We start from the raw sequence: 12,412 nt of genomic DNA, 5'->3' as shown, positions 1-12,412 counted from the left end.
AGAAGGGTGCACGGAAGTAGAAGAAAGGACTTACACCCTCAAACTGGGTCAGGTGAGAAACAACAACTGCAGCCGTCCATGGGACCGTCTTACCAGCCGTTTGGTTTACCGTAAAAACTGTGTCAACGACTCAGGCTGAGTGAGTACCACAGTGCCGCAAGGCACAGCGCTGCCCCCGCGTCCCTGCGCCCACCAGGCCCTGCACCTCCCAAACCATCACCGGGCCCCGGGATCACCAACCCCTACCCACGGAGGGGCAACACAACACCTGGCTGCTCCGCATCACCATCCCCGGGATCCCCATATTGAGCAGCGGTGGTGAAATCACCACAACCGTGGGTGGCGTCACGGACAATAAACAATTCCCACACCCAACAAACCCCTTTCACTCACGGGCGAGAAACCCTAGGGATCCGGCCCACCGCTCGAGCCACCACTGAGCAGCAGCCGCCGGACCCGAGCAGAAGAGCGTAGTGTGCTGACACCCTCCTCCCCGCCCGCGACAACTTGGCGTCACGAACAGGATCTTACCGCTCTGCCGTCTGGTAGAGGTGCGCCTTGTTACCGCCGGAGGTATCCGGCAGGAAAATTTCAGAAGCCGCCATCTTTGGCGCGAAAAGTTCCCGCTCGAGCGTCTTCTCGAGTAGTAGAGGCGCGAAGGCCAAAACCCCGCCCCGAGAGAGGAGGGGCCGGAAAGAGCTAAGGGGGACGGGAGGGCGTCCGGCCGCATGTGAACCGCGGCTGTGGAAGCAGGGACGCCAGGACTCTGCCAGCATTTGGTTCCTGGAAGAGGCCGCCGCAGCGGTGCACCGAGCCGTTACCCCTGTTACCGGTAGCGGAGCCTGCAGCGTCTGTGGGGGAGGACCCAGACCTGGGGTCCCCAGGCCTCACCTTTGTCACCACCCTGCCACCGGCCCCGGCAGTCCGCCCGGCCGCGACGGAGATGACGACGGCTCCGGCAGTCCGCCCGGCCGCAACGGCAGCGAAGTACCGGTCCCGTTGACCAATCTGGAGCCGTTCCTGGACTGGGGTCAAGGGGTGCTGCCTGGGCTTTAGGGGCAGCACCAAGACTAGGTTGTTTGGGTGGGTGACTGAAGGACCCGTTACACAGTTATTATTAAAAGTGTTTGACTGTTATTGCAACGTTAAAGTAATGTGCATCCCATTGCGGGAGGATTGAACATGCTTGAGTTTGATGTTTTTATCTTTTGCAGTTTAAAAGAAAAATAAAACCGGTGATGGACGGGCAGCCCGAGGACGGTCTGCATTTTGCTAAGGGAGAATGTGTCGCCCTGGACAAGCCAGGGGACACAGGTAACAACACACACACACCCCCACCCCCAGCAGTTCACAGCAGACATCCCCAAAGTGACCTGCTTTCTGCCCCGGGCTGACACACCAGGTGGGCGGAGGGAGGAGATGGAGACGCCCACCCAGGAGTGAGCTGGCTTGAGGCAGGAAACAAGCCCAGTCTAGTCCTAGGAGAGGAAGAGTGAAGGTCTGCAGAGAGGCAGACGGAGCCAGGGGCCTAGGTTGGAGCCTAGGGCCTCGTAGAGAAAGTCCGGCAGACGTTAAGTGCCGTCTGCAGGGAGCCGGGGAGACAGCTGGTGGAACCGCAGGTAGCCGGGGTTGGGCAGTGGCCCCCCGGGGACGGAGTCGGGGAGCCAGCTGGAAGCCGGAGTGCAGGAGAAGGGTGCACGGAAGTAGAAGAAAGGACTTACACCATCAAACTGGGTCAGGGGTGAAACAACAACTGCAGCCGTCCGTGGGACCGTCTTACCAGCCGTTTGGTTTACCGTAAAAACTGTGTCAACATCTCAGGCTGAGTGAGTACCACAGTGCCGCAAGGCACAGCGCTGCCCCCGCGTCCCTGCGCCCACCAGGCCCTGCACCTCCCAAACCATCACCGGGCCCCGGGATCACCAACCCCTACCCACGGAGGGGCAACACAACACCTGGCTGCTCCGCATCACCATCCCCGGGATCCCCATATTGAGCAGCGGTGGTGAAATCACCACAACCGTGGGTGGCGTCACGGACAATAAACAATTCCCACACCCAACAAACCCCTTTCACTCACGGGCGAGGAGTGCCGCTCGAGAAACCCCCGGGATCCGGCCCACCGCTCGAGCCACCACTGAGCAGCAGCCGCCGGACCCGAGCAGAAGGGGTGAGCGTAGTGTGCTGACACCCTCCTCCCCGCCCGCGACATGCACAGAGCAGGAGCCGGCACTGGCAGCGAGGGCGGACGCTGGTAACGAAGATAAATATCGGGTAACCAGGGAAAGGTCTTCCCTTGGTTACCCGATGTTTACTGTGGTTACAGCTTACCGCAGCTGCCAGACGCCGGATCCTGCTCCCTGCTCGCTTCATTTCGTCGCTCTCTCGCTGTCACACACAGCGATGTGTGTGTCACAGCGGGAGAGCGACGACCAAAAAATGAAGCTGGACATTCAACAACGACCGGCGACCTCACAGCAGGGGCCAGCTCGTTGCTGGATGTCACACACAGTGATAGTGACGGGACGTCGCTGCAACGTCACAGAAAATGGTGACGTAGCAGCGACGTCGTTGTCGTTGTCACTGTATGTGACACCACCATAAAAGGAATCAAAGTTCTTATCTCTGCTAATCCTGCCATCTCCACCGCTCTCATTACACAAGTATAACACATATAATACTGGAGGATAAAACAAGACTGAGCACAAGACCTTCACAGCCGTCTACACATCATAGGGAGATTTCATGGCACCTTCTCTCCATCTACCTGATGATCCTGAGGAACATCGGGGTCTTCTTGTTTACAGTCCTGTGGGAAAAGAGGACGGGGACATCTCGCTGGTGTTGTCCTCTTACTGGATAGAACTGGAGGAGACACATACAGGGACTGAATTCATTCCTTACATACAGATAATTATAGGCCGTGTGTATTTAGTCCTGTCTATTACCTGGTGATGTGAGGGGCTGGGGACCCTCCATCATGACGTCCTTGTACAGATCTTTGTGTGCTTCTAAATACTCCCACTCCTCCATGGAGAAATAGACGGTGACGTCCTGACACCTTAAAGGAACCTGACACATACAATGATACCGTCACCCCCGATCCCTTCATAGCATTACTGTATAATGTCCCAGCATTCCCAGCAGTGTCACCTCTCCAGTCAGCAGCTCAGTCATCTTGTAGGTGAGTTCTAGGATCTTCTGGTCATTGATGTCCTTATGTATCGGGGAGTGAGGTGGAGGCCCCGTGATTGGGCTCAGGGGTCTTCCCCATCCCTCAGACACAGGGGCCTGACAGCGCTCACTAGAGGTCTTCTTCACTACTGTGTAATCCTGGTTATGGAGAGACACAGTAATAAATCTCACTCCAGACATTTCCAGAGTCCTCACCTCTCCAGTTCTGTCCATCTGTTATTCCCATAGATAAGAATGGTGTAATGTGACATCATCAGAATCTCTCACCTCTCCAGTAAGCCGGAAGAGGATCTCTAGGGTGAGGTGTAATATCCTCTCCGCCATCTTGTCCCTGTCCATATCCATCCTTCACGGGGCAATCAGGAGAATTCTCTTCTATAGAAGATCTCCACTGAGAGGATCCGATATTGTAGGGACCTGAATGGGGAGAAGATGGCGATGTAACATCATAGAGAATCCGCTGTAATAATACAATTACTGGAGAGAATAAGGGGAACATATAATGAGAACATTCTGGGGGAACATTATACTGTGTGCGGGCAGAAAGGGGCCGAGGACCGAGGGCAGAAAGGGTCCGAGGACCGAGGGCAGAAAGGGTCGAGGACGGAGGGCAGAAAGGGGCCGAGGACCGAGAGCAGAAAGCGGCCGAGGACCGAGGGCAGAAAGGGGCCGAGGACTGAGGGCAGAAAGGGGCCGAGGACTGAGGGCAGACGGGTTTCCTCACTTCCGGCCTCTCATAGTTGGGGCATCTGTATCTATCAGAGGAAAAGGAACAAAATCCTCGCAATTCATAGAAATCAGCGAGCGAAAAACTCCAAGAAAGTCTCAGAGCTGAAGGGGTTAATGCCGCCTGCCCCGGTAATGGGGAATCTCCACACACCTCCACCTGCAGAGCCGCACACTAGATATATAATACCCTGCACCTACCTCCACCTGCAGAGCCGCACACTAGATATATAATACCCTGCACCTACCTCCACCTGCAGAGCCGCACACTAGATATATAATACCCTGCACCTACCTCCACCTGCAGAGCCGCACACTAGATATATAATACCCTGCACCTACCTCCACCTGCAGAGCCGCACACTAGATATATAATACCCTGCACCTACCTCCACCTGCAGAGCCGCACACTAGATATATAATACCCTGCACCTACCTCCACCTGCAGAGCCGCACACTAGATATATAATACCCTGCACCTACCTCCACCTGCAGAGCCGCACACTAGATATATAATACCCTGCACCTACCTCCACCTGCAGAGCCGCACACTAGATATATAATACCCTGCACCTACCTCCACCTGCAGAGCCGCACACTAGATATATAATAACCTGCACCTACCTCCACCTGCAGAGCCGCACACTAGATATATAATACCCTGCACCTACCTCCACCTGCAGAGCCGCACACTAGATATATAATACCCTGCACCTACCTCCTCCTGCAGAGCCGCACACTAGATATATAATACCCTGCACCTACCTCCACCTGCAGAGCCGCACACTAGATATATAATACCCTGCACCTACCTCCACCTGCAGAGCCGCACACTAGATATATAATACCCTGCACCTACCTCCTCCTGCAGAGCCGCACACTAGATATATAATAACCTGCACCTACCTCCACCTGCAGAGCCGCACACTAGATATATAATACCCTGCACCTACCTCCACCTGCAGAGCCGCACACTAGATATATAATACCCTGCACCTACCTCCACCTGCAGAGCCGCACACTAGATATATAATACCCTGCACCTACCTCCACCTGCAGAGCCGCACACTAGATATATAATACCCTGCACCTACCTCCACCTGCAGAGCCGCACACTAGATATATAATACCCTGCACCTACCTCCACCTGCAGAGCCGCACACTAGATATATAATACCCTGCACCTACCTCCACCTGCAGAGCCGCACACTAGATATATAATACCCTGCACCTACCTCCACCTGCAGAGCCGCACACTAGATATATGGCTGCTCTGTGCTTACAGGACCTGTGATGATGTCACATGGAGGGGAGGAGTCAGCGGTCACATGATCAGCTCCTCAGTGTAGTCCTATATTGGCGTGTGCACACACTAGACAGGCGCGGTGTCATTGGACGGTTATAGTAATCCACTGTTAATTAAATAATTAAATATGTGACCCCTGTTGCATATGTATGTGACCCCTTTTGCATATGTATGTGACCCCTTCACACTCTTATTTCAATCTTTGCTAAATTGAAATCTGTATTGATAAGTTCAGGTTAGGAGAAGATTTATTGAGCAACTTTAGAATAAAAACGTTTGGACCTGATCGATCTTGATCACAAGTCGCTGAAAAATGTGTGTACGACGTATATGGAGCCGAGACACATGTGTATGATGTTCACGTAGCGGAGCTGTGTATGTAACGTGTGTGCATGACGTGTATGTAGTGGAGCCGTGTGTGCATGATGTGTATGTAGCAGATACCCTCTTTTACCACTTTATTAGTCCCCAAAACATCCGTGCAGGTTCGACATAGTCCACACGAGGTCCCATAATGATTCAAGCTCTGCTACATGTAGTTACAGCGCGTGATCATGGCACATGACCACCCGCCGTGAGGTTCAGGCAGAGACTGAGGATCAGTGGTGATGTCACTCAGGTTAGCCGTGGCCACAGATGGAGGTTCCCACGGTCCACCACCTGTGACCGCAGGTAACTTCAACTCAGGTGACTTCAGTGACCTCACCTGAGTTCATTCACCACTCATCACGCGACTCACCCAGTCTGTGCCTGAACATCACAGTGTACCCTAGGAAATAATGTAGATAGAAGTGCAGAATAGGGTCTTACCAGGTAAGGTAACAGATCATATAAATCAAAAAATACCTTTAGAACCATGAGGGGTTCAAGAAAGGAATTGGTGTCTTTTTCTTTAAAATAATTAATTTTTTTTCACAATTCTTAGTTAAAAAATACAACTAGTACATACTCATAAATATCTGTGTAAAAGGACAGGATCAAATACCCATGTTTAAACAGCAGCGATAAAACCAAAAAATACAACACAATAAAGTTTAAGACCAAATTGTATGGACCACCATAATTAAATAACCTATGGAATACATATATATATATACAAAAGTGCTCTATCTTCCGAAATGTCACTGATTAGGTATGGTGAAAAAGGTATAAAAAAGAGAATAGCCTATAGAGATAAAGTGCTAGCAAAGTGCAAAGTTTGTTGCTATAATCAAAATACCTTGAAAATGGTCAGGGTTGTTTGGTATATCGCGATATACCAAATGGAGTGTTAATCAGTTTTTTGCAAAGCATCAATATGAGCTGCTTGCAACACAGAGTTCACTGTACCTGTAGTGACCCTGCAGCTTCAGGTGCTACAGGGTACTGCACCTCATCTGGGGTGCAGTATTCATCTTGGATACTGAGGAGGTCACCACTGGTAAACCACCATAACACATCCAACTCATAACACGGGAGCTCTTTCACTGGCACTGGGCACCCTAGTAGGTGTCGGGGGTGGCCATCACGAGGTATGGGACCTCCTGCCCACTAGTTCAGCAACCCAGGAGGCAGGGCACCTTCAGGGAAAGTAAGGAGCTACCTCACACAGAATTCAGTTAGTGCCAGGTCAGCACCCAGTAAGGGGGTCGAGAAGACGTCAGGAAGAGAAGTCAGGAAAAAAAAGACAGAATAGAAAGGGGTCCGTAGTCCGGAGCTGGAGGCTCGACCCGGGTTCTTAGGAAGAAGGGTAATCCCAGGGTTCACGAGGAGTGCAGCAACCACCTGTGACCCGTTCCACGGCCCAGAAGCTGGGGTGGAGGGAAGACCACTAGAAAGGACACACAGAAGGAAACACCGGCCTTGACCTCCGAACTATCCTGGATCGTCTGGAGCCCATAACAGCAGAGCGCAGGACTCCAAAGGCGGTGTAATATCAGTGAGTAAAGAACTTTGACTGCAATCTCTGTCGTCCCATCACTGCCGGCGCTCCCATCATCGCGCCCCTGCGCCATAGGCGATTACTAATCCCAACATCCTCCCTGGGGCCTGAGCTCTGCCTGTGGAGAGCAGTACCATCCAAGCTACGTGATCATCCGCCCCAGAGAAGACCTCCTGCAGTGGCGGCTAATACTTGGCCGCACACTACAGGTGGCGTCACGAATACAAACTCCACACACCATCCCCACTATTATTGACACCGCTGGGGTCACGGAACCCGGGCCCGGCCGCTGTGACATCCCAAACCGACACCGGCCCGGTGACGAGTAATCCCCAAGACCCCGTGGGCGTGTCATACCCGTGGAACTTCTCCACCTGCTGGGGACTACAATATTTCTCAGGGTAGGGGCCCTTCTAAAAGTGATACCCGAATGAGTAGGCATAACATCCTTTAAAATAAGATCTTTTAATAACATGTTCCAATCTTTTTCCAAAATGTTTCTAATAAAAACACTGTCATTACTGTATGTGGTAATGAAATTTGTCGTGAAATCATGCAAATTACTGGATTCAAAAGCAGCAGTTCTGGGTTTAAATTGCCTTGACTTATCTGTTACCTTATCTGGTAAGACCCTATTCTGCGCTTCTATCCGCAGTATTTCCTACGTACACTGTGATAGTCAGGCACAGACTGAGTGAGTCATGTGATGACATGCGCCTATGACACAGGGGTGTGATGATGGGAGCACCGGCAGTGATGGGACAACACAGAGGTTGTAGTCAAAGTTCTTTACTCACTGAGATAATGTGACGCCCTGGCCTATCAGGTCATCACAAAGGTGCCATGCAATCTGCCCTTCTGCATGGCACCCGCTCCTCCTTGGTCCTGTCCATCTGATGTTGCTACCAACAGGTATAAATAATCCTGAGGAACACTCTGCACCACACCCACCAGTCACTCATTGGGCAGCCTGAGGGGAATAGAGCCACATAGATGGGGGGATGGAAGAGGGAGGTCAGAGATGTCAGTACAGTTCAGACAGTCGAGTTGAGAGGAGGAGAGGAATTGAGCAGCGGTGACAGGACAGGTCATGCTGTGGAGCTGGGCTCCTGTACCCGTCTCAGGTTGCCAGACGTTGGCCTGGCGAGAAGGAGCTGGAACTCCGGTTGCAGGGGGTAGTGACGGGGCATGGTGCTGCTACAGAGAGCAGGCCGGCTGCCTTGTGCTACAACCGGGCAGGGACCAGGGCACGACGGGGTACGCGGACCCTAGGCTGGGAAGTAGCTTCACGCAGCCCAGTAATTCACCAGACGGGAACGGAGTCTTCAGGAACCGTTCCCCACCCACTCCAAAATCGGGGTACTAGCACAACGAGGGGGATAGGACTTCTCACAATCGTCCAGAAAATCCCAAGCGTGAACCCTGAGAGCAAGCTCACCTTGCTAGCCATGCAGGTGAGCGGGACCCGAGTAGTTCTAGGCGAAAGGGATCCACCTAAGAGAAACACTGTGCCAAGGAACAAGGCTTCAGACCAACCAGCAACACCAAAGGGGCACGGAACCAGCGTGCTCGTCCAACAGCAACGGAGCATTCAAGAGTTTGGTTTACCTGGTGTCAGCGTCAGTGACTTTGGACTGTGTGAGTACCTGATATCTCTCTACTCCCGAAGGGTCTCCCCACTCAAACCATCACCGAGCCCCGGGACATCACTCCCCTGCCAACGGATTGGTTAACATCTCTAGCTGCCACCCCATCGTCATCTGGCTCCCTAAACAGAAGCAGTGGTCCCTCACATTACCACACACCGTGGGTGGCATCACGAACATTTTTCCCAAACAAATCCCCCCTTTTTATTCCGGAGAAGTAGCACGACCCTGCCTCGGATCCGGAGACCCCTCGATCCACTGTGGATCCGGGTCCGAGCAGTCTGTCGGCTGTTGCGTGGGCGGCAGAATTACACCGCCTTTGGAGCCCTGTGCTCTGCTTTTATGGGCTCCAGCCGATCCAGGATAGTTCGGAGGTCAAGGCTGGTGTTTCCTTCTGTGTGTCCTTTCTAGTAGTCTTACCTCCACCCCAGCTTCTGGGCCGTGGAACGGGTCACGGGTGGTTGCTGCACTCTTCGTGAACCCTGGGATTACCCTTCTTCCTAAGAACCCGGGTCGAGCCTCCAGCTCCGGACCATGGACCCCTTTCTATTCTCTTTTTTTCCTGACTTCTCTTCCTGACGTCTTCTCGACCCCCTTCCTGGGTGCTGACCTGGCACTAACTGAATTCTGTGTGAGGTGACTGCTTACTTCCCTTGAAGGTGCCCCGCCTCCTGGGTTCCTGAACTAGTGGGCAGGAGGTCCCATACCTTGTGATGGCCACCCCCGACACCTACCCTAGCCCAGTCCCAGTGAAAGAGCTCCCGTGTTATGAGTTGGATGTGTTATGGTGGTTTACCAGTGATGACCTCCTCAGTATCCAAGATGAATATTGCACCCCAGATGAGGTGCAGTACCCTGTAGCGCCTGAAGCTGCAGGGTCACTACAGGTACAGTGAACTCTGTGTTGCAAGCAGCTCATATTGATGCTTTGTAAAAAACTGTTTATTCTGGAAGTCCATCCAACATAAGAGGAAATCCTTCTGCTCTTCCTCTGTTTCGGAAGATTTTCTGATAAAGGGCCGTCTCAGATGCCAGTCTTATTTTATTGTATACCTGATAGAAGGCGGCTGTAATAAAGAGTATGTGGGCAGGACCTCTCAAACACTCCATGCGAGTGTAATAAACAGTATGTGGGCAGGACCTCTCAGACACTCCACAACAGACGTCATTCCCACAGGCAGAATATTAAAACTGTTTTTTACTACATGGACTCTCTAGGCATTGGTCATAATAAAAATATGGCTTTAAGGGTGACCCCATCGAACAGATCCTTCCTAATACCCCTAATAGATTATAGGTATTAAGTACAAAAGAAACATTCTGGATATACAAATTAAACACTTTGTAGCCTATAGGTTTAAATGAGGGGACAGATTTGTGTTATTAATATCATTTTATTGATCTATTTTTATTCAATTTAATACATTTCTTTGTTTTATATTATTTATTTATATTATATTAATTTTATATTATCTTAATTCAGGTCCCGACTTTTAAATATGTTTCATTTTAATAATGTTTATATTTATACATTTATGTATAAATTGGATGATGTTAATGATTCATGTTTATAATTGAGGGATGGGGTGTGTGATTTGGGAACCCCTTATGAAGTCCTGTGTGTGGTTATTCCGGCACTGTCCTTCGCACTGTAGTCATGCGGGAGGGCTTCTCATTTGAAGCTTGTGAACTTTCCGTAATCTGCGTAGACGCAGTGAGGTAAAGACGCAGTGAGGTAATTCCCACGGTCTGAACTCTTTTATCTCCCACGCATGCGCGGTGTGGTTCTCTCCCATGGACCTGAACTCCTGTTACCCCTCACGCATGCGCACTCCTGCTTTGCTCTGGCACTCGTTTTCTGAACCTTCACAGCTAGAATCACTATACTAAGGAATACAAATATATGGTGCACATCAACACTCCCCACCAATAACTAATATTATTTAATTCTATTAAAACTCATTATTTTAACATTCCTTTTTGTTTTTAAAACTGAATAAATGTTCATTAATTACTTTCCTCCATGGATTTTTCTTCATTGCTTCCTGAGCGGCTTCATCTGTATTTGCACAACATGAAAACCCGCAGGCGGACCGCCACCTCCATGGCTTCTAACTGGGTCTGTTTAGGGCCCTTATACAAAAAAAATGTTTAATTTTCATCCATATTGCTTTTTTTGCTTATATGAACTCCTTCTAGTACGTTAACCTCATATGTACGATTGCCGCACGCGGTCTCTGCACACACACTGTATATTATGTCTGCTCTACTATATGAAACCTCCCAACACTTCTTACCCACAAGGACTTTCCTGCTCGTGGTCTCTGAACATTCGCACTGCATATCAAATTTTGCACAACCCGTCACTATACACACGCAATTTTTTATTTTTCTTCCGTTTTCTCCTTTTCACCTTTGATAAATAATACACAATTGTGAGATTCAAAGTTTTTCATTATTTTTTATTTATTTATTTTTTCTCTCTCTGTAATATCATCATCAATTTATTTATTTTTTAACACCCCCCCCCCCATTTTTTAACACAATAAATACCATAACCTTTCTTATCTTACCATTGTTTCTCATGATCCCCTATATAGGGCTGTGGATAGCGCCTCCAGCCCGTGTATCACTACGATCCCCAGTAAATCCCACAGTTCTAGACTCTCAGCATTCTGTTATATTTCCAAGAAATATTTTTGCATTGTTCTTTTTCTCTTTTTCCTTTTTGTTTTGTAATTTCTATATTGTTGCGATATTTGTTACTTCCAGGACTTTTAAAGTCGTCTTTTAATACATTATGCTTTAAATCTTGTTGCCGTTATTTGATAAGTCGATTGTCCCTCCAGTATTTGACATACAGCGGGCGGTCCTCTGATGTATCTGTATGTATATATATAGGTTCTTTCCTCTGTAGTAGACTGTTGATTTTTCCTTGTGTCCTGATGAAGGAGACAGAGCTCTCTGAAACGCGTCAACCTGAATAAAACCATAAAGAGATGACATAATCAACATCTGATTTTCTGGTGATAGCGCGGCTTACTCCCGATCTCTCCCCCGTTATTTTTGAACTCGCTTTCCAGGGCTGCGGCTGTCACCATCTTTTATGTGCGTTTAGGAGTTGTGACTGGCACAACCCTTTGTGATACCAATGTGATATGACTGAAAGAATGTGTGATTAGATAGGAATCATAAAAGATAGGAGTGATCCCAGATATTATTTGACCTATCAATAATTCAGTATCAAAGAGATCCTCTCTGGATAACCAATTTCACTATGACCAAAGAATACATGTCTTGAAGCAGTTTTAAGATAAAGGAAGTAACATTTACAGTTCCACTTGCCGGAAACTTGTGGTTAGCTTAAAGACAGGTTTAAGGAAGCTTGCATATGAAATTTACGGCTCATTGCAATATTTCACTAACACTATGGTTAAACTGTGGTCGAACAGTTGTCAACTGGCAGGATGTGCAGGAAATGTGCAGGAAGCAAGCAGTTTGTGGTCAAGTTACATGAACATGACTCAGCTGTCACATGCTGGTGACCATTTTTAACACAACCTACAATGTTTTCCTATAAAAATACACCAGACTCACTTAATGTTAGGGAAATACCTT

The 12,412-nt window shown here is 49.4% G+C and overlaps 1 protein-coding gene across 1 annotated transcript in view; it reads right to left on the bottom strand.

Annotated features, from left to right (window-relative positions):
* LOC142313096 (uncharacterized) overlaps positions 1-3,375 on the bottom strand; it is a 36,585-nt gene extending 33,210 nt beyond the window's left edge. The window contains exons 1-3 of the mRNA XM_075352082.1: positions 3,154-3,375; positions 2,949-3,072; positions 2,768-2,865 (exon numbers count right to left, since the gene is read on the bottom strand). Coding sequence (XP_075208197.1) covers positions 2,768-2,865; positions 2,949-3,072; positions 3,154-3,375 — 444 coding nt within the window. The remainder of the gene's footprint in view (positions 1-2,767; positions 2,866-2,948; positions 3,073-3,153) is intronic.
* Positions 3,376-12,412: the final 9,037 nt, after the last annotated feature.

This window comes from Anomaloglossus baeobatrachus, chromosome 5 (assembly GCF_048569485.1).
Source record: "Anomaloglossus baeobatrachus isolate aAnoBae1 chromosome 5, aAnoBae1.hap1, whole genome shotgun sequence".
In the NCBI taxonomy this organism is placed as follows: Eukaryota; Metazoa; Chordata; class Amphibia; order Anura; family Aromobatidae; genus Anomaloglossus; species Anomaloglossus baeobatrachus.
This window is presented reverse-complemented; position numbering and strand designations above follow the sequence as displayed.